The sequence below is a fragment of the Populus euphratica genome, unplaced genomic scaffold (genome assembly GCF_000495115.2).
Source record: "Populus euphratica unplaced genomic scaffold, PopEup_1.0 scaffold115.1, whole genome shotgun sequence".
NCBI lineage: Eukaryota > Viridiplantae > Streptophyta > Magnoliopsida > Malpighiales > Salicaceae > Populus > Populus euphratica.
The window spans coordinates 36,238-59,087 of record NW_011500006.1 but is presented as its reverse complement, the minus strand read 5'-3'; the positions used below and the strand labels follow the sequence as shown (position 1 = coordinate 59,087).

Genomic DNA, 22,850 nt, shown 5'->3' with positions numbered 1-22,850 from the left:
TTTTGATGTCACTGTGGGGGAAGGAAGTCGGTGAGAAATAGAGGAGAGAGAAAAAAATCTTCTTCCCCTATTCTCTATGCTTCCAAGAGAAGAAAATGATGATGCTGTTCATAACGACACCGTTTATATCTTTTTTTTTTGGTGAACAATGCATGAAACAACAATATTTTGGACAAAACGCGTCGTTTTATTTAAAAGAAAAAGACGACAAAATGTGTTAAATTTCACATCGGTCCTCAATTTGTAATTTTTTCAATGAATCCTAAATTGTAATTTTAATTTTAAAATCAATGCAATTGCACCCCTGTAAAAAAACCAACAGTGGCCCTGAAGTTGACCAACTTTTTCACTTTGCTCCTTGGTCTTGAATTAGTGCAATTTAACTCTCGATTAAGAAATAAACTTCTAATTTCTTCAATTGGGCCCGATCTGGTTTTAATTACAACCCTTTAACTTACACGCTTTTTTAATTATTTTGGTCATTGGTTTCGGATTTCTTCAATTAAGTCCCTAATTGGCCATCAAACTTTAATATTTATACAATTAAGCCTCTTATTTGATCAAATTAACTTTCAAAAATTATAATTTGACCCCAAAACTTTAATTTCTTCCAATTAAACTTCAAATTGACTCCAAAATTATTTTTTCTTACAATCAAACTCTCCATAAATTCAATGAAACCTTCAATAAAATTTAATTGAGTCCATAAACATCTGATTTTGGACTTTTTTTTATTGAAATCAAATTTTTTTTGTTAATAGGGCTGTTATCAATCAATAAAATACTGTCAAATTTTAATTTTTGTATTTTTTAACTTTCTCAACTAATTTTTGACTATTTTAGGGCGCTTTGCCATCCTTTTACATTGTTTATATTTTTTTTTGATTTTTTAATTTTTTAAAGAGAAATAATATAATTAGAGAATAATTCAAAAATGAGTTATGACAAATTGGATGAATAATCCAAAAAACAGACCTTGGTTACATTATAAGCTTTTCTCTTCAGCCAAGAGATTGGCTCTATGCTTTGAAACTCTACCTTCATTATTCTTTGTTGGAGATCGAGGCTGGATTTCTTTTTAACTGGTGGTGGTCTCGATTTTGACTCTTGATTACTCGGTTAAAAAAACTTTTGATACCTTTTTTTATTTTTTTGGTAAGCCAAGGTACGTACGTAGATTAAAAGGCTCCAAGAGGAAAGAACCTCGGGAGAAAGAAAGAAAGTGACACCATACAATCAAACAACACATAAACTTGGTACATGATGAAAAGAAGTTGGCAGCTTGCCATCTGAAGTTAATCAAAATACAGAACGGACGTGGATAATCCAAAAGGGAAACCTCAACTGAAGAGCATAAACCCTTCAGCAACATGACACTTGACAGAGAAATTATTATCTTAACAAAACAGGTGGAGAACGTTCCGAAAAAACACATAGACTCTGAAAGGGGAAGGCATCGAACGCTTCTTTATTATCGCATATCAACTATGCGAATATGGGAAATTTAGAAAGTATTTATGTAGGGTTCACCCATTCTTGACTCTGGAGATCCTCCACAAGTTTTTTATCCAAATGGAATGCTGTGGTGAGAACTTCAGGATAAAGAGGCCGGCTGGCTCCAAAGATTGCATTTGCTACTGTGTTTACCCCTGGATTTTGACTTGTTAATGCAGCAATAGCAACGGCAGGAGTCTTTCCAATATTCAATTGAAAGTGAATGAGGCCGAATGGGAATACAAAGAGATCTCCTGGTTTTAGGATTTTGGTAAAGAGGCGATGATCAGGATTTGAGGTGACAAAGCCAGCATAAAGAGTGCCTTCCAAAACCAGCAGAACCTCCGATCCTCTGGGGTGATAATGTGGAGGGTTTAGGCCACCGTTTGGCGCCAGGTCTATCCGTGCTAAAGATATGCCAAGAGTGTTGAGCCCAGGCATTAGATCGGCTGTGATGATATTAACACGTGCTCCAAGTTGATTTGATGTGTTTCCAGGAACATCAAGCCCCGAGTACGAGAAATCATCAGCAGTGGCGAGGCCTGGATTCTTACACAATTTTCCATTAACAAGAACTGCAGACACAAGCAAAATGTAATCAGTTGGAATGCGAATTCAAAATGAAATACATATAATAGTTCGTGAATCGGAAATATCACAATCTTGAATGTACCAGCAGAATTAGCATCATCTATTGCTACGCAGAAGTCTTGGAGGGGGCTGGGGTCATAGGCAGTGACAAATGAGGAAGCCAGAGCCAAGAGAATAAAAACTGCTATCAAATTAGCAACTTTCATCATGGTTTTCCTGTGGCTTGCTACCTTGAATTCTTTCCTTTCATTTTTTCTTTCTTGGGTATTGTTTGTTGGGTAAGGCGTGAGAGCTTGCATGCAGAGCCTGGGTATTTATAGGTCATGAAACTCTTATGAGAATGTTTAAAATTCTTTTTTCAACAAGTAATTATTATTATTATTATTGTTATTATTATTATTGTTTATCAAGCGAACATTGGACTTTGACGATGAAACTCTAACGCACCTTCACATGTTAAATCTACATTTTTGGAGCAATATAATTAATTAATTAAATAACCAAGCAGAGACTAACAACAGTGACGATGACTAATGGGAGGCAAGATACATTACGCCTCTTAATTGGACAAAAAAATTGCTGTTTAATCACGACGATTAAGAAGGAATCTGATCTTAATTACTTGCTCAATCATCAAGAACTTCTAGATTTTTCAATTCTTCTACTCTTAGAAAGAACCTCTTCATTCTTTTCGGGAGGTTAATGGACTTCAATTGTTTTTTCTTTTTCATTTTTTCCAACTCAATATCAAATTAACTTTTACCACTGCAAGCATACATATTTGTGTTTATTTATTTATTTATTGTTTCTGAGGAGAATGTTGAAAAATAGTTTTAATTATTGGCACAGTCATTGGAGGCCGGGTCTTCTCATTGGTGCGGCTTCAGCATGACTTCATTTAATTTTAAATTTCTATTTTTAATTATAAAGCTTTTGATTCTCATAATCTCTTCAGCATGACTTTAAAAGATCATCCACGTATAACAAAGCGTTTATTTCTCATAATCTCTTCTTGGATTCAAACTAAGAAAGGTGTGTGTGTGTAGAGAGAGAGAGAGAGAGAGAGAGAGAGAGAGAGAAGAATATTTACCATGTTCAGTATATTTCACTCTTGTATTGTACATAACACAAAGGTATAAATGTAAAGTATGGTTGCAATCCTTGACAATCATTACAATTCACATATAACCAATCTCTTAACTTAACTTGGTATCAAAACAGGAAAATCACAAGTTCATTCTTCTCTAGGAACTTCAACACATCCGGCCTCCTCCATGTTAAAATTACAATACCAGCCTCATATAATAATTGACAAAGTTAGCCTTGATTGCTGCTTCTTTTGCACTTTTTGTTTATTTCTTATGATTGGTTTCCTATTCCTTAGAAGTTTGTTTAGGATTTCATAGCTAAAGTAATGAATATAGCCATTAGTTCCTATTTTTATGTAACTCTCTTGCTTATACAAAGCAACTCAATTATGCATAATAATACATCATCTTGTTTTCTATTTTCCTTCATTTTTCATTTGTTCAACAATTTGGTATCAAAGCCAGGTTCTTGTAGGCATTGTATTATTACTTTGTTTTCTTCAGCTTGCAAAATGAGTGATATGGAAGTTATTAGCGGAATTAAGAAACTCAATCATCATCACTACAATACTTGGTCTACATGTATGATGTACTACATGTAAGGCCAAGATTTGTGGGAGGTTGTCAACGGAAGTGAAACTATATAACCAGAAGCAGAAGATACAAATGGTATGCTAAGGAAATAGAAGATAAAAGTGGGCAAAACAATGGTTGCTTTGAAGACAACAGTTGAAAATGATATGCTGGAGCATAGAAGGGGTGCCAAAAACTCTTAAAGAAGCTTGGGATACGTTTGCCAAGCTATTCTCAAAGAACAACATTACAAGGCTCCAGTTACTTGAAAACGAGTTATTATCGATAACTCAACGTAGCATGATGATTGCTCAATATTTGAACAAAGTAAAATCGTTATGCGGTGAAATTTTAGAGTTGGATCCACAAGCTCCAATTCAGGAAACCAGAATGAAAAGAATAGTTATCCATGGTTTGAGATCTGAGTATAGGGTTTTCGTTACTGTAGTACTGGGATAGCTGAATCAACCATCACTTGTTGAGTTTGAAAATTTGCTTGCTGGTTAAGAGGTTTTAGCAAACCAAATGGGAGGAGTCTTACTAAAGAGTGAAGAAGAAGCACTCTAGGCCAACAAAGGTAGCGGGAATTTCAAGAAATATGACAATGGTGGATTTAAAAGGAGCAATGACAAGACAAGAAATCATCAAGGTGAAGTAAGTAATCGTGGGAAGGGAGGTTGGAAGAACCAAGGTGATAAAAAAAAAAAAACTTTGAAGGAAAGTGCTATAATTGCAGAAACAAGGGTCATATGGCTAAGCTTTGTACATGGTAAACAAAGTTTATAGAAAGTAATGATGCTACTTTTAAAAGTGAAGAAGAATGGGATGCTAAGGCATTATTTGTTACAAAAGAAGATGAACTAGCCATGACAATAAGGCTAATAAAGTTCGTGGAGAGTGATTCTGTTACTTTAAAAAGTGAAGAAGAATGAGATGTTGCCAAAGAAGATGAACTAGTCCTGACAACAACATTGTTTGATCAAATTGATTATAAGAAAGATTGGATAGTTGACTCAGACTGCTCAAATCATATGACTGGTGACAAGGAGAAGCTGCAAAACTTGACAGTATACAAAGGAAACCGTGTGGTGGTAACAACCAACAACTCAAAATTACTGATAGCTGATGTTGGTAATACAATAGTCTCTAATCATTAGAGTGCCAAAAAGGTATCACTTTAAATAGTCTATCATGTTCCAGGTATGAAGAAAAACCTTTTGTCTAGTCTATCATGTTCCAGGTATGAAGAAAAACCTTCTGTCTGTATCACAATTAATATCATCAGGGCATTTTGTTTTGTTTGGACCTTAAGATGTGAGAGTATATCATAATCTTGAGATTGCAAAAAGGCCACTGATGAAGGGGCAAAGGCTAGAGTCAGTCTATGTAATGTTTGCAGAATCCGCTTATATAAATAAGACCAGAAAAAACAAAACAACATACTTATGACATACGTGTTTGAGTCATGTTAGCTATTCTAAGCTAGATATAATGATTAAGAAGTCGATGTTGAAGGGACTTCCTCAACTTGAAGTAAGAACAAAAACAGTTTGTGCCAGTATGGGAAAGAACATCAGTTGCCGTATGAAGAATCCAAATTTCAAGCCAAAAAACCCTCTAGAATTGGTCTACTCTGATGTCTTCGGACTAGTGAAGCAAGCTTCTATCAGTGGGATAAGGTACATGGTGATTTTTATTGATGATTTTTCAAGGCATGTGTGGGTTTATTTTTAAAAAGAGAAATTTGAAACCTTCTCAAAATTTAACGAGTTCCAAAGTGCAGCAGAAGCAGAGATTGGTAAGAAAATCTATTTTCTACGCATGGACAACAAAGGAGATTATACCTCAGATGAGTTCTCTAAATTTCTACAAGAAAATCAAATACATCATCAATTCACATGTGCCAGCACTTCACAATAGAATGGCATCGCAGAAATGATAAACAAACACCTTACATAACTTTGTGGAAGTATACTTCATGCAAAGAATGTTCCAGGATGTTTTTGGGCAGAAACAATGAACACTACCTCCCACGTGATCAATAGGCTTCCTTAACAAAGGTTATGTTCCTTTCACCTTTTGAAAAATTGTGGAACATGAAACCTGTTTTTGGATGTGTGTGCTATGTTTTTATACTTGATCATTTATGTAGCAAGATTGATAAAAAAAGCTGCGAGATGTATTTTTATAAGATATGATATAGTTAAATAAAAGGGTGGAAATGTTGCGATCCTTTAACTAGGAAGTGCTACACATCATAAAATATATTGTTTGATGAAGTATCCTCATGGTGGTCCTCTGAAAAGGAGACATTACTAATTTTAGATTCTTTACAGTTCGTTCAAATTCAATTGGATTTAGGCGAAGGTGAAGGTTCAGATGATTTCAAAAAAGACATAGCACAAAGTCCTAAGCAAATAGTTGTGCATGAACAACCAAGTAAAAAAAGGGAGCCTAGCAAAACAGAGGAACTAAGATGATCAACAAGAATTAAAAGGCCAAATTCTAAATATGCCAATGCTATTATAATAGAAGAAGAAGACGCAAAAGAACCAAAGACATTTGAAGAAGCAATGCATAGTTTGGAGTGGAATAAAGCCATGGAAGGGGAGCTTACTTTATTAGAATGAAACCAGCCATGGGAGTTTGTTCCGAAATCAAGAGATGTGAAGCCTATTTCTTGCAAATAGGTTTATAAAATAAAACGTCCCATATATGAATTAATTGAAAGATACAAAACACGTCTAGTAGCTCGAGGTTTCTCTCAACAGTATGGACAAGACTATGATGCAACGTTTAGTTCAATTGCAAAGATTACAACTAATAAAGTCTTACTTGCACTTGCAGCTAACAAATTTGTGGCAAATGGATATGAAGAATATAAAGAATATGTTCTTGCATGGAGAGTTGGATCGAGAAATTTTCAAAAACCAATTAATGTTATTTCAGAGTCAAGATCATCCTAAATATGTCTGTAAGCTATGAAAGGTGTTCTATGAATTAAAACAAGCATTAAGAGGCTGGTATGGTAAAATGTTGAACTTCTAACTTATAATGGCTATTCAATGACATATGCAGATTATAGCTTTGTTAAATCAGTTAACATAAAGCTAGTTATTATACTAGTGTACATGAATGACTTAATCATAGCAGGAGATTGTGAAGAAAAAATATGCCATTTATCCCACATCGAGAACGAGGAATAAAAGAATGCAAGCACATCTATAAGAAAGAGGCACTGTACCATGTTAAAATTTTGAATGGTCGGTTGTCTGCACATGCCACTCCCGCTCTCGTTTGGTGAGTGCCGTATGGCTATCAAGACATTTAGCTGACATGATTTGTGGAACCTACCAGAGTTGGCTCGCTTGACCGACCCTCCTTGCACGTGGGAATGATCTCTTGTCCTGGAATTCAGGCCATTTTAACTGTGATCTAGCATGAGGCAGGGAAATCAATGTGTTCCAACCGTCTAATTTAATTTGTTTGAGATCTAGCACGAGGCAGGGAAATCAATGTGTTCCAACCGTCTAATTTAATTTGTTTGATAACTCCAGCATAAAAATTAGGAGGGATGGATGTTCTGCATGCATGCAGAACTGAAAACAAACATAAATAAGTAGATTTACATAGTTTTTTAAAATTGGGTATGTTCATGGAGACATCAGATTGTATATTAATGGAGTAATGATACAAATACTCAATTCAACCTAGTACAATCCCACAAAACTCAGTATTTCACTTTTACACTCGGTGTTTCTCTCAAATCTGTACTTTCTCACTCTCACAGTTGCACTCATCACCTCTGCACTCTCTTGCACACATTATCTCTCACTTTCTTGTCTCTGTTTATAGGAGAAATATGAGGCAACCCATGTGCAGCCTAATACATGCCAACTAACTACTACCTACTACAATAACAAAGTCATGGTGGTTGGAAAAAGGTTGACAAATTTGCTACAAATCTCCACCTTGACAAGATTTTTTCATCCAATCCTCATGATCAATCAATGCTGCCTTTAACGCGCCATATGACGCTACACCCTAAAGGTGCTCAATACCAAGAGATGTTGACCAAGTCCAAACAATGTTGGAACTTGATCCCTGAGACATATTTGGTGAGCATGTCAGCTGGATTATCTGCAGTACCAATCTTTTATAGCAGAATATCCCCTTCATCCATAATTTCTTGAACAAAATGAAATCGAACATCGATGTGCTTGGTGCGGGAATGATGAACCTGATTCTTTGCAAGACAAATAGCACTTTGACTATCATAATGGACATCCACATGCTCTTGAATAATTCCCAAATCTTCAATAAACCCATGTAACCAAATAGCTTCCTTGAAAGCTTTCATTACTGCCATATACTCTGCCTCAGTTGTTGACAAACCTATTGTTGATTGTAACGTTGACCTCCAACTTACAGGCCCTTTAGCAAGTGTAAACACATAGCCTGTTGTGGAACGATGCTTGTTTAAGTTACCAGCATAGTCCGAATCCACATAACCAACTAAATTTTGTCCGAGTCTATCATCCCTCTAAAATTTTAAACCAAATATCAGTTGTGCCATGAATGTACCATAAAATCCACTTAACTGCTTGCTAGTGACCCTTTCTAGGATCATGCATACTCACCACACTAACTACATCTGAAATATCTGGTCTTGTACAAACCATCATATACATTAATGCACCAACTGCATTTGCATATGGAATTTGAGCCATATGCTTGTGCTCTTCCTCTATGCGTGGAGACATTGAAGCACTTAGCTTAAAATGAGGAGCTAAAGGTGTACTTACAAGCTTGGTCTTGTCATCTACCCCAAATCTCTTTAGAATTTTCTTCAAGTATTGGGTCTGTGTCAAATAGACTGTGCCGTTTCTTCTGTCTCTCTGAATCTCCATGCCAAGAATCTTCTTAGCTTCTTCAAGGTCCTTCATTTCAAACTCAGTCCTTAGTTGAGCTTTTAGTTTATTAATCTCCACTTTGCTCTTCGATGCGATCAACATGTCATCCATATATAAGAGCAAATAAATAAAAGAACCGTCAAAAAGTTTGTGAAAATATACATAGCGATTAAACTGACTCCGTGTATATCAATATTCTATCATGAACTTGTCAAATCGCTTATATTATTGGTGAGGGGATTGTTTCAATCCATAGAATGACTTCTTCAGTTTACAAGCCCAATTCTCTTTCCTAGTGACTTTGAAACCATTTGGCTGAGACATGTAAATTTTCTTTTCCAAATCTCCATGTAGGAAGGTAGTTTTCATATCAAGTTGGGCTAACTTCATATCAAACTGTGCAACAAAGGCTAACAGAATACGAATTGAAGAATGCTTAATAACGGGAGAGAATACCTCATTATAATCTATCCCCTCTTTCTGAGCATAGCCTTTTGTTTCTAATCTTACTTTGAATCGGATGTTGTCTTTTCCAGGATTACCTTCCTTCTTGGCATATACCCACTTGCAACCAATTGTCTTCTTTCCCTTAGGAAGTTGCACCAAATCCCAAGTTTGATTCTTGTGGAGAGATTTCATCTCTTCATCCATTGCCTCTTTCCATTTTGCACTTTCTACACTTTGTACTGCTTCTTTATAGGTGTAGGGGATTCCATTATCAATCACCGGAAGTGCATAAGCCACCATATTACAATAACAAGCAGATTTCTTGATAACTCCTTTTGGTTTACTCGTTGTAATGGATTTTTGTTGTCTGGTTGCTGGAGTTATTGCATCCTTTTCATCTGAACTTTCATTTGAATCTCCTTCAGTAGGGATTGTCTGAACAGTCTTTATAGGAATGACTGAAGTTTCCAACTCCACCTGTTGTGCATCACCAGACTGTTTCTCCTTCTCCTGTGATTTCTCTTGTTATAACATGTCAGACTCATCAAAAGTGACATCTCTACTTAAAATCACTTTCTTTGATTCAGAACACTAGAGCCTATAACCTTTTACTCCTCCATTAAAGCCCAAAAATATAGCTTTCTTGGCTCTAGGATCTAGCTTAGACTCATTAACATGATAATATGCTGAGCAACCAAATATACGCATAGAGTCATAATCATTTGTAGGAGAGCCTGACCATACCTCTAAGGGGGTTCTTCCATTTAATATTGCTGAAGGTAACTGATTAGCAATATAAGGAGCATAACTTAATGCCTCACCCCAGAACACTTTGCTTAGTCCTAAATGTGATAGCATATATCGAACTTTCTTCACCAATGTGCGATTCATGCGTTTTGCTACTCCATTTTGTTGTGGTGTTTTGCACACAGTAAAATATCGCTTGATCCCTTCATCTTGGCAAACTTTAAACAAAGGATCTAAAGTGTACTCACCACTATTATCTAACCGAAGAGTCTTAACTCTCCTTCCAGTTTGAGTCTCCACCATTTTCTTCCATTTCAGAAAGATATTAAGGACCTCATCCTTGTGTTTCATCATGTACACCCATACTCGTCTTGAGAAATCATCAATAAAAGTAACAAACCAACGATTACCTCCAAGAGATTCATTCTTTGAAGGTCCTCATACGTATGTGTGAACATAATCAAGAATCCCTTTTGTATTGTGTACCGTAATGCCAAACTTGACTCCTGTCTGTTTTCCAAGAACACAATGCTCACAGAACCCATGCTTCCCAGTCTTGGTGCCTTTTAATAGACCTTGCTTGACTAATCCTTGCAAAGCCTTTTCACCAGTATGCCCTAAGCGCATGTGCCAAAGTTTGGAATTATCTACTTCATCATCTTCTATGCTTTTGGAAATAGCTGCTATACCAGTAACAATAGATCCATCCAGGAAATATAAGTTTCCTTTCCTCATGCCTCTTAAGACAACTAATGCGCCACGAATTCCTCTCAGGACTCCACCATGCATGATAATCTTATAACCACCTGATTCTAGGACTCCAAGTGAGAATAGATTTTTTTTCAAGTCAGGTACATACCGTACCTCTATCAGTGTCTTGACTACCCCATTCTGCATCTTCAGATGGATAGTCCCAATCCCTTTGATCTCACAAACATCATTATTACCCATCAACACAACTCCTCCATCGAACTCCTTAAGTCTTGAGAATAAATGCTTGTTAGGGCACATGTGATAGGAACATGCAGAATCAAGAATCCATTCACCAGAATGGTTTTCTAGTGATGAGACCATGAATGCAGAGTCTTGTTCAACTTCATCTCGTGCAACGTTCACAGTTGGTTCATCTTTTTCCATGTTGCCTTTGATCGGACAATCTTTTTTTCAGTGCCCCTTTTTGTGACAAAAGGCACACTCATCTTTTGCAAGATATCGTCTATTTGATGATTATCGTATGGATTTTGAGTGAGATCTCCCTCGCCCTTGAAATCTTCTGGGGTTTGTTCTGCCTCTAACTGTTAATGCTTCTGACGTTGACTCCTTGTGAACAATTTGGTCCTTCTTTCGGTACTCATTGTTTACCAAAGCATTGGACACATCAATGAATTTAATCTTTTCTTTACCATACAGTAAAGTGGTGACGAGATGTTCATATGTGTCAGGCAGTGAATTCAATAACAACAAAGCTTTATCTTCATCATCAATTTCCACATCTAAATTTTTCAAATCAGCTATCATTTTATTAAAATCATTCAGATGCTCATTCATAGAAGTACTTTTCTTGTGCTAAAAGCGGAAGATCCTTCTCTTCAAGTAGAGACAATTCTCTATACTTTTCTTCATAAACTTGTCCTCCAGTGCTTGCCATAATTCCTTTGCAGAGTTTTGTTTTGAAAAGGCGTACTTTTGATCCTTTACAAGACAAAGTCGGATGGAACTACAAGCCAACCGATTAATCCTTTCCTAGCTTTTATCATCCAAATCCTTCAGTTTATCTTCTAGAGTGAAATCCAAATTCATTTGGACAAGCATATCCATGACTTCACATTTCCACATGCCAAAATTACCCTTCCCATCAAACTTCTCCACCTCAAATTTGGTACTTGATACTGGGATACATTGTGGAGGTATACTAGCATTTCCTGCTAATCTTTCTTCTAGAATATCAGCCATTAGGACGTCTTTGGATTACAAATAGGCTCTCAAAATTATTGAAACACGTACTTTTATGCTCAAAAGAGCCAAAAACAGTAACTTCAGTGTGCTATTTCATAAAACATACACCACAGTTGCGTCCAAAATGGTTGAAACGGGTCAAAAAATCATTGAGTTGGCAAAAAAAAATCAATCTGATTGAGTTAACTCAGGGAAGGAATATTCTATCTCTGATAAAGAATATTCTATCACAGGAATATTCTCTTACTATCAACGAAATATTCTTATTTTGTCAAGAGAATATCCTGCCACTATTAGATGACGTGTCTGATGACATGGAAATGTGGACCCTCTGTTGATGACGTAGATGGTGACTCAACGCCAACGTGTCAGATGACGTGGCTGTCTTCTCAGGTGAGAATTCCGGCACTGTCTGGTTTTTGCGGTAGATTTTCGATGAAACTTCGACGAGCTCTACAGGGCTCGTTTCAACTCCAATTTTGATGATCTTTATATCGCCGGACTCATATTGACGAGAGGAATCTTCGCAGGTGGTCAAAATCAAGATCTGAGAACTTTGAAAATTCTGCAACTTTGAATAGAGAGCTGAAAAAACATGTTTTTTTTTAGTGTTCTAGCTTCCCTAATGCTCTGATACCAATTTATTGCGCATACTGGACCGAAAGCAAACACAAATAAAACACAAACAAGCAGATTTACATGGTTCCCCAAAATCAGGTACATCCATGGAGGCAACAAATTGTATATTATTGGAGGAATGATACAAATACTCAAATCAACCTAATACAATCGCACAAAACTCAGTGTTCCACTCTTACACTCGGTGTTTCTTTCAAATCTGCACTTTCTCACTCTCATAGTTGCACTCATCACCTCTGCGCTCTCTTGCACACACTATATTTTCCTCTTACTCTCTCGTCTCTGTTTATAGAAGAAATATGAGGCAACCCATGTGCAGCCTAATACATGCCAACTAACTATTACTTACTATAACAACAAAGTTACGGTGGTTGGAAAAAGATTGACAAATTTACAACAATGGATTCAAGTTATCGCATGGTTAAATATTTCCAGTTCTACAACTATTAAGCCTGGAACCGGAAATAAGCCATTTCTTGAGTTATGCAATAACTAGGTCATTATTTCCATGAATGCAAACATTTCATTCACTATGCACTAGAATCATTCAGCAGTGTTTTTTTTTCCCATTTTCCTTCTGTAGCTGGGGTGTAATTGAGAGAAGCATAATGAAGTTAAAGTAAAGTGGATCGGGTGGATTGAATCATCGTCTGCCTTTCTTTTCTGGCTGGATGTGGAAATGCCAGAAAATGTGATTTTTGTCCTTGGGGAAGTTGAAGAACATGAAAAAAGTTCGGTGTATTTACTCTGTTCAATAAATTATTGATTGCTGGTTCGTGGGGTAGGCAGCCTTGAAGTGAGCTGAATGACTGAATCTTTGTTTGTGGAACTAATATCCTCTTGTATTATCAATAAATAGAAAGTTTATAGATAGTGGGCAGGCAGCTTGTATCTTTGTGAAGTTATTCGCGGGAAATCTTTACCATTCTACAAATTCATTCAGAGATTTCTCTGTTATTAGACAGAATTAAGGTAGATTTCCTAGTTAAATTTTGCTCTGGGGACAGTTACATTTCAGAACTACGCCATCAAGCACGAGTCAACCATGCGACAATCCTTGCAGTTGGATGCAGCCTTTCAGGGTATTCAAGCTGACATTCCAAATTGTGTCTCTCTTCACCCGTGTCTCACTTCTATGGTCTTTGTATTGCAGGCTCAAACAAACAGTAGTCAATGAATACCTAAAAGGGTTGCCCCCAACTTGCAGCTTTCTGGTGATGGATATGCTTGGGAGAATCGTACTCTAGAGGCAAGGGACCTCTCAACAAGGCTCTAACCATTCACTCCTTCGACATCCTGTACCATCTTCATCAGAAAAGAGTCACTTCCATAAAAAGAGAACGGCCTCTCAGTTACAAAAGCGTTGACTGTACCATCTCCCTCAACAGCATCATCTATGCAGCAAAATGATATTACAGGTAGGAAAAGTATCAGGAAGACAGTCCATCAATGCTGATTGGAGAAGGTTGATGTTTACTCCCATCATTACTGCAACCTTACCTACACCCACATCATGCTCTCGTGTCTTCTTTGTAAAAAGTCATGGTGTACGCCTTATAGCCACACGTATTATAAGCAAACTGTTTTTGTGGGTTTTCTTTATTTGCTCATTTCAGGGATCGTGTATGTGTAATAAAGTCAGTCATCGTAAAGACTACAGAATTCACCTTTCAAGCTTAATTAAGGCCTAATCATTCTCTAGTTGATGTTATACCCGGTTGTTGAATGATTTGGTGTGGCCTCCGAGTTGGACTCTAGCAAATTTGCTTATATATTGGCTTTGAAATATAGAGTATAAACTGTGATGTATATGCTATGGAACTGTGATGTATGCTATGGATATTGACCGCCACTATATACTGTTTGTCAAAGATTAAAATGGCGATTTCCTCAAAAGAAATATCACGTCACAGAAAAATGGCAATTTCCTCAAAAGAAATATCACGTCACAGAAAAATGGCAATTTCCTCAAAAGAAATATCACGTCACAGAAAAATGGCAATTTCCTCAAAAGAAATATCACGTCACAGAAAGATGGGGTTCCTTGAATTTAATAAAAGGGATAATTATATAAACCATTCTATAGTTTGATCTCAACTTTACTTTACTCCTATATTTTTATATAACTTACATTTTTTTTTTTATCTTGGTTCAAACAGAATGCATTGATAAATTATTATTAAACATGTAAATTACACAAAAATAAATGTAATTTATAAAAGTTAAGAGAGAAAATAAATTTCAAATTAAACTATATAGAAAATATAATGAATTTGTGTTTTTATATATATATATATATATTAAATCTGACAGATTAATCTATAATCATTAAACCTATCTTAACTTGATAGATCAAATTATAATTAAATTTGAACAATTATTTTTAAAAATGAGAATTGATCCTAACAAATTAAAGTGACTCAGTTAAAGCATAATTTAATTTTTATTTTTTCTGAAATATCATTTTAATTTTTTAAATAATATTAAATAGAACTTATCACTGGGAAAGAGGCTATCCAAACAAACCAGGTGAATCACGGAAGCTCGGTTTTATGGGTAAGAAAAGAAATAATTTGGATTTGAATGAATTCAGAACCAGAATGAAGACTAAGCTGTTTTGTCTCCTTGACTTGCAGGCTAGGTCTTTACTTAGCTCCGGCCTATGGGAAAGTCTCATTGATCCACACCTGAATGGAGACTACTTGAAAGAAGAGATGGAAATCATGATTTCTGTAACACGTCTTTGCCTCGCACACTCATCTTCTAGGTGGCGAACGATGAAAACGGTGAACTTTTTTATTTCTCTCCACATAAATAAATTACATTTAGATTTTGAAGCTCAACTTTATGTCCTAAACTCTACCTTCATCATTCTTTGTTCGAGATCGAGGCTGAATTTCTTTTTAACTGGTGATGGTCTAGATTTTGACTCTTGATTACTCGGTTAAAAAAACTTTTGATACCTTTTTTTATTGTTTTGGTAAGCCAAGGTACGTACGTAGATTAAAAAGCTCCCAGAGCAAAGAACCTCGGGAGAGAGAAAGAAAGTGACAACATACAATCAAAAAAGACAAACTTGGTACGTGATGAAAAGAAGTTGGCAGCTTTCCATCTTAAGTTAATCAAAATACAGAACGGACGTGGATAGTCCAACAGGGAAACCTCAACTGAAGAGCATAAACCCTTCAGCAACATGACACTTGACAGAGAAATTATTAGCTTAACAAAACAGGTGGAGAACGTTCCAAAAAAACAGACTCTTAAAGGGGAAGGCATAGAGCACTTCTTTACTATCGCATATCAACTATGCGAATATAAGAACCTCCGATCCTCTGGGGTGATAATGTGGAGGGTTTAGGCCACCGTTTGGCGCCAGGTCTATCCGTGCTAAAGATATGCCAAGAGTGTTGAGCCCAGGCATTAGATCGGCTGTGATGATATTAACACGTGCTCCAAGTTGATTTGATGTGTTTCCAGGAACATCAAGCCCCGAGTACGAGAAATCATCAGGAGTGGCGAGGCCTGGATTCTTACACAATTTTCCATTAACAAGAACTGCAGACACAAGCAAAATGTAATCAGTTGGAATGCGAATTCAAAATGAAATACATATAATAGTTCGTGAATCGGAAATATCACAATCTTGAATGTACCAGCAGAGTTAGCATCATCTATTGCTACGCAGAAGTCTTGGAGGGGGCTGGGGTCATAGGCAGTGACAAATGAGGAAGCCAGAGCCAAGAGAATAAAAACTGCTATCAAATTAGCAACTTTCATCATGGTTTTCCTGTGGCTTGCTACCTTGAATTCTTTCCTTTCCTTTTTTCTTTTTTGGGTATTGTTTGTTGGGTAAGGCGTGAGAGTTTGCATGCAGAGCATGGGTATTTATAGGTTATAAAACGGAACTCGATGAGATCGTTTAATTTCTTTTTTCAACAACAAGTAATTTTTTTTTAATCAAGCGAACATTGGACTTTGACGATTGAATACAGGATGAAACTCTAACGCACCTTCACTAGTTAAATCTACATTTTTGGAGCAATATAATTAATTAATTCACCAAGCAAGCAGAGACTAACAACAGTGACGATGGCTAAATGGAGGCAAGATACTTTACGCCTCTTAATTGGCCAAAAAAGTGCTGTTTAATCACGAGGATTAAGAAGCAATGTGATCTTAATTAGTTAATCATCAAGAACTTCTAGATTTTTCAAATATTGTACTCTTGAAGAGAACCTCTTCATTCTTTTTTGGAGGTTAATGGACTTCAATTGTTTTTTCTTTTTCATTTTTTCCAACTCAAAATCAAATTAACCTTTACCACCGCAAGCATAAATATTTGTGTTTATTTATTTAGTGTTTCTGACGATTGGCACAGTGATTGGAGGCTGGGCCGGTCTTCTCAGTGGCGCGGCTCTTCGGCATGACTTCATTTAATTTCAAATTTCTATTTTTAATTAATCATAAAACGTTTATTTCTCATAATCTCTTCAGCATGACTTTGGATGATCATCCACGTATAACAAAGCGTTTATTTGTCATCTTCTCTTCTTGGATTCAAACTCTAGTTCAAACTAAGAAAGGAGTTGTTATGGAAAGAGGCTAGACTCCTTTTATATGTGTGTATTTATCATGTTTAGTATATTCCACTTTTGTATTGTATATAACCATAACCGTAAATGTATAAATACAAAGATTAGTTGCAATCATTATAATTCACATATAACCAATCTCTTAATTAATGTATTGTATATAACCATAACCGTAAATGTATAAATACAAAGATTAGTTGCAATCATTATAATTCACATATAACCAATCTCTTAACTTAACTTGGTATCAAAACAGGAAAATCACGAGTTCATTCTTCTCTAAACAGGAAGAAGTTTACTTGGTCTAGAGGTAATGTAGCAAACCATATTGATAGAATATTTATGTTGACTGATTGGCTTCAGCTTTTCCCATCTTTTACCCAGTATGGGCTTCCAAAGTATTCTTTAGATCACAGACCGATTCATTTGTTATTAGACTCTATGAACTGGGGTCCAAAGCCTTTCCGGTTCACGAATTATTGGTGGCACTTATTTGATTTCAGGAAGGTGCTACAGGTCTTCTAGAATGCAGCTTTGATTATTAACTTTGGTAAAAATAATGTGGCCTCGACAATGAGGTTATTGAAAGAGAGTTGCATACAGTGAGGTAAAAATGTGGTGGGTAACACTAATAGTAAAATCAAAGCTCTAAAACTTGAAGTGGATTCCCTAGATTCCCATAAAGAAAGCAGAGACTTATGAGTGGATGAATTAAATAGAAACAACACCATTGCCTTTAGTCTTATAAATTTCTACAGAGTGTAAGAGTCTGCCTGTCATCAGAAATCAAGAGTTTAGTGGTGTAAGTTTGGAGACAGAAATACTTATTTTTTTCATCCCTCTGCCACGACAAGACAAAAAAAAGAATTAGATTTTCTCCTTAGATGTTGATGGAACGACTCTGACAAAACCTTCTGATGTGAAGTTCAATTTCTTTAGTAAGCTTTATTCTCATGATGGTAGATCTAGAGCCTCTAGTTGTAATCTGGATTTTCTAAAGCTTTAGTCTTCCTCCTTTGCTGCTCTAGAAATTCCGTTCTCTAGAGATGAGATTAAAGCTGCCGGGGGTCAACGTGGTGTTGCCTACATAGCTTTTCAGCCCTTTTTTCTCAGTAGGATTCTTTGTTCAATGACAAGTTCCAAAAAAAAGGCATGGTTGATACTCTTTTTCTCAGTTTCATGGTCCGTTTGGTTTCTCCGTAATGATGTGATCTTCAAGCAGAAGACCCTGGCTATAACACACTATTCTTATTATTACTAGACTCCGCTTGTGGCTAAAGGACTATAGATTCTTATTTTTCCTATTCGGCTTCAGATATATTAAGATCCGCAAAGGGACTATTAGTTTGGTTGTCATGTGGTCTGCCCCTAAGGTTAATAGCTTCAAATGGAATGTGAATGAATCTTCACTGGGAAAGCCAGGTCCCTTGGGTATGGGTGGTTTTTGGCAAAATCATTATGGAATTTTTCTTGGTATCTTCTTGTTGTCGGTTGGAATTTTACAATCCAATGAAGCCGAGCCACAAGTTCTTGTCAAAGCTATTGAGATCTCAGCCTCTAACTCTCTCTTACATCACAAGTATATTATTATTGAATCTAACTTTATTAATGTTATTAGTTGTGTCGCATGTGTGCAGCATCGTGACGATCGTCGTCTCTCTAAATAAAATAGAATGTGGTGTGTTTCTAGCAAAATATGACGAGACAAGGAACTCTTGTATCTCTTATCAGTGAAAAATTTGAATGGGAGTCGTCACCTAGTATTTTAGTCATTAGAAACCTTAACTGGTCTTAGAGATTAAGTACGGAGACTGGCTGCATAAAGGAAAGGTATTAACACCCCAAATACATCCTACCTAAGGTAGACTGCATTGTTTTGTCTAATAAAATCTAAAGTCTTATTTTGTGATTTTTAATTGTTGGTCTGTCTAAGATTCAAGACAAGTCATTCTCAATAACGAGGTTTTATCTTTAATACGGTTAAACCTAACCGTTCTATTGTCTAAAAAAGAATTAAATATCCAGAATATATATTACGTGTAATGTCATACCTCGGATACTAAGAGACAAACAAAGTAAATTTTTTGTTGTTTTTAAAATTTTGACCAATGTTCTCTTGACTTTAATAAACTGGTTATTAAAGCCAAAATGCATACTAAAACATTATTTTTAATGTATAAAAAAAACACAATATGATTTTTTGGCTTTGAGACACTTGGCTGTATGTGCAAAAAACACAATATGATTTTTTTAGCTTTAATACACTTGGCCGTATGCATAACAATATTTTTCTGTTTTTTTAATTTTTTTATATTTTTGGAAATTTTGATGACAATCGGGTATTTCAATACCGAAGTTGTACTTTTATGGTGTATTTATTTGCAATGGGCCAGCATCGACCCAACATACAACAAAATGGGCCAGCACCGATTGTACATGAAAATCGGCCGACACTGGCTTGGCATGAAACGCGTCTGCTTCGGCCCAACATAAAATGAAACAGGCCAGCTCCTGCCCAACATAAAATAAAATGGGCTAACACCGGCTCAGAACAAAATGAAACGGGTCGGTATCGGCACAATATGCAACAAAGGGCCAGCACAAGCTCATAAATGAGAATAGGCTGGTTACTATGCTGTGTATGGTAACCACCCAATTATTTTCATCTTGCTACAGAACGTGAATTGCTCACATTCTACATGCAAATGGATGAAAATAGAAGAATGGAGTAGGGAAGGAGAGATGCGTACCTGGCGTGAAGGGTAGCGATTGTTGTCGCCTACGGTGGTTGGAGATGGCAGAGATGATTGTTGTCATCGGTTCTTCCTCTGCTTTCCCTATCTCTCTATTTTCTATTTTTTTCCTTTTGTTCTTCTTCTTTCCCTTTTAGTTTTTTTCTCTCTCTCCTGTTTCCTCTTCCTCCTCTTGGTCTCGGTCTCTATCTCCTTTCTTTCTCTTAGGTTTTTTTTTCTTCCTTTTCCCCTATTTTTATAGACAAAAATAGGGGAGGGAAACGTGGCCGGAGCGGCCATTATGCTGTCGCCCCTCCACTACCTCTTCAACACGTGAAAAATGTGGGTTGTGTAGGCGTCCTTTCGAAGTCATTGGTAGGAAGGAAGTTGGTGAGAAACAGAGGGGAGAGAAAAAAATCTTCTTCCCCTATTCTCTACGCTTCCAAGGGAAGAAGATGATGGTGCCGTTCAAAATGACACCGTTTTGATCTTTTTTTTTTGTAAATAGTGCATGAAACAACACCATTTTAGACAAAACACATCGTTTTATTTAAAAGGAAAAGACGACAAAATGTGTTAAATTTCACATCGGTCCTCAATTTATAATTTTTTCAATGAAGTCCTAAATTGCAATTTTAATTTTAAAATCAATGCAATTGCACCCCTGCCAAAAATCCAACAATGGCCTTGAAGTTGACCACCCTTTTCACTTTACTCCTTGGTTTTGAATTAGTGCAATTTAACCCTCAATTAAGAAATAAACTTTGAATTTCTTCAATTGGGCCTCGATTTGGTTTTAATTACAACCCCTCTACTTATACGCCTTTTTTTATTTTGGTCATTGGTTTCGGATTTCTTCAATTAAGTCCCTAATTGACCATCAAACTTTAATATTTATACAATTAAGCCTTCTATTTGACCAAATTAACTTTCAAAAATTATAATTTGACCTCATAACTTTAATTTCTTCCAACTAAAACTCAAATTGACTCCAAAATTAATTTTTCTTGCAATCAAACTCTCTATAAATTCAATGAAACCTTTAATAAAATTTAATTGAGTCCATTAACATCTGATTTTGGATTTTTTTACTCAAATTGAATTTTCTTTGTCAATAGGGCTGTTATCAATCAATAAAATACTGTTAAATTTTAATCTTTGTATTTTTTTAACCTTCTCAACTAATTTTTGACTATTTTAGGGCGCTCTGACATCCTATTTCATTGTTTATATTTTTTTGATAATATTTTTTGATTTTTTAAAAGAGAAATAATATAATTGAGGAATAATTAAAAAATGAGTGATGATAAGTTGGATGAATAATCCATAAAACAGACCTTGGTTACATTATAAGCTTTTCAGCCAAGAGATTGGCTCTATGCTTTGAAACTCTACCTTCGTCATTCTTTGTTCGAGATCGAGGCTGGATTTCTTTTTAACTGGTGGTGGTCTAGATTTTGACTCTTGATTACTCGGTAAAAAAAAATTTTGATACCTTGTTTTATTTTTTTGGTAAGCCAAGGTACGTACATAGATTAAAAAGCTCCAAGAGGAAAGAACCCCGGGAGAAGGAAAGAAAGTGACAACATACAATCAAACAACACATAAACTTGGTACATGATGAAAAGAAGTTGGCAGCTTGCCATCTTAAGTTAATCAAAATACAGATCGGACGTGGATAATCCAAAAGGGAAACCTCAACCGAAGAGTATAAACCCTTCAGCAACATGACACTTGACAGAGAAATTATTAGCTTAACAAAACAGGTGCAGAACGTTCCGAAAAACACATAGACTCTGAAAGGGGAAGGCATAGAACACTTCTTTATTATCGCATATCAACTATGCGAATTTGGGAAATTTAGAAAATATTTATGTAGGGTTCACCCATTCTTGACTCTGGAGATCCTCCACAAGTTTTTTATCCAAATGGAATGCTGTGGTGAGAACTTCAGGATAAAGAGGCCAGCTGGCTCCAAAGATTGCATTTGCTACTGTGTTAACCCCTGGATTTTGACTTGTTAATGCAGCAATAGCAACGGCAGGAGTCTTTCCAATATTCAATTGAAAGTGAATGAGGCCGAATGGGAATACAAAGAGATCTCCTGGTTTTAGGATTTTGGTAAAGAGGCGATGATCAGGATTTGAGGTGACAAAGCCAGCATAAAGAGTGCCTTCCAAAACCAGCAGAACCTCCGATCCTCTGGGGTGATAATGTGGAGGGTTTAGGCCACCGTTTGGCGCCAGGTCTATCCGTGCTAAAGATATGCCAAGAGTGTTGAGCCCAGGCATTAGATCGGCTGTGATGATATTAACACGTGCTCCAAGTTGATTTGATGTGTTTCCAGGAACATCAAGCCCCGAGTACGAGAAATCATCAGGAGTGGCGAGGCCTGGATTCTTACACAATTTTCCATTAACAAGAACTGCAGACACAAGCAAAATGTAATCAGTTGGAATGCGAATTCAAAATGAAATACATATAATAGTTCGTGAATCGGAAATATCACAATCTTGAATGTACCAGCAGAATTAGCATCATCTATTGCGACGCAGAAGTCTTGGAGGGGGCTGGGGTCATAGGCAGTGACAAATGAGGAAGCCAGAGCCAAGAGAATAAAAACTGCTATCAAATGAGCAACTTTCATCATGGTTCTTCTTTGGCTTGCTACCTTGAATTCTTTCCTTTTCTTTTTTCCTTCTTGGGTATTGTTTGTTGGGTAAGGCGTGAGAGCTTGCATGCAGAGCCTGGGTATTTATAGGTCATGAAACTCTTATAAGAATGTTTAAAATTCTTTTTTCAACAAGTAATTATTATTATTATTATTTTTTATCAAGCGAACATTGGACTTTGACGATGAAACTCTAACGCACCTTCACTAGTTAAATCTACATTTTTGGAGCAATATAATTTTAGCAACTTTCATCATGGTTTTCCTGTGGCTTGCTACCTTGAATTCTTTCCTTTCCTTTTTCCTTTTTTGGGTATTGTTTGTTGGGTAAGGCGTGAGAGCTTGCATGCAGAGCATGGGTATTTATAGGTTATAAAACGGAACTCGATGAGATCGTTTAATTTCTT

General features: G+C 36.2%; 2 protein-coding genes across 4 annotated transcripts; both read right to left on the bottom strand.

Annotated features, from left to right (window-relative positions):
• Positions 1 to 1,218: 1,218 nt before the first annotated feature.
• On the bottom strand, positions 1,219 to 22,784 carry LOC105141172 (germin-like protein subfamily 1 member 16). 3 transcript variants are annotated; one of them, XM_011048307.1, is made up of 3 exons: positions 22,703 to 22,784; positions 2,168 to 2,295; positions 1,219 to 2,069 (listed from the first exon to the last, which is right to left on the bottom strand). In XM_011048307.1, exons 2-3 carry the CDS (start codon positions 2,292 to 2,294, stop codon positions 1,516 to 1,518), a joined length of 681 nt encoding a protein of 226 aa, XP_011046609.1. In that variant the 5' UTR covers position 2,295; positions 22,703 to 22,784; the 3' UTR covers positions 1,219 to 1,515. The 3 variants fall into 3 exon arrangements, with proteins under 3 accessions (XP_011046609.1, XP_011046610.1, XP_011046611.1); XM_011048308.1 differs by lacking the exons at positions 2,168 to 2,295; positions 22,703 to 22,784 and adding exons at positions 15,771 to 16,003; positions 16,102 to 16,325 and having other exon boundaries at positions 1,219 to 1,836; XM_011048309.1 differs by lacking the exon at positions 22,703 to 22,784 and having other exon boundaries at positions 2,168 to 2,386.
• On the bottom strand, positions 21,340 to 22,521 carry LOC105141173 (germin-like protein subfamily 1 member 16). Its single transcript, XM_011048310.1, has 2 exons — positions 22,296 to 22,521; positions 21,340 to 22,197 (listed from the first exon to the last, which is right to left on the bottom strand). The coding sequence occupies exons 1-2, from the start codon at positions 22,510 to 22,512 to the stop codon at positions 21,644 to 21,646; spliced, it is 771 nt and encodes a 256-aa protein (XP_011046612.1). The 5' UTR covers positions 22,513 to 22,521; the 3' UTR covers positions 21,340 to 21,643.
• Positions 22,785 to 22,850: the final 66 nt, after the last annotated feature.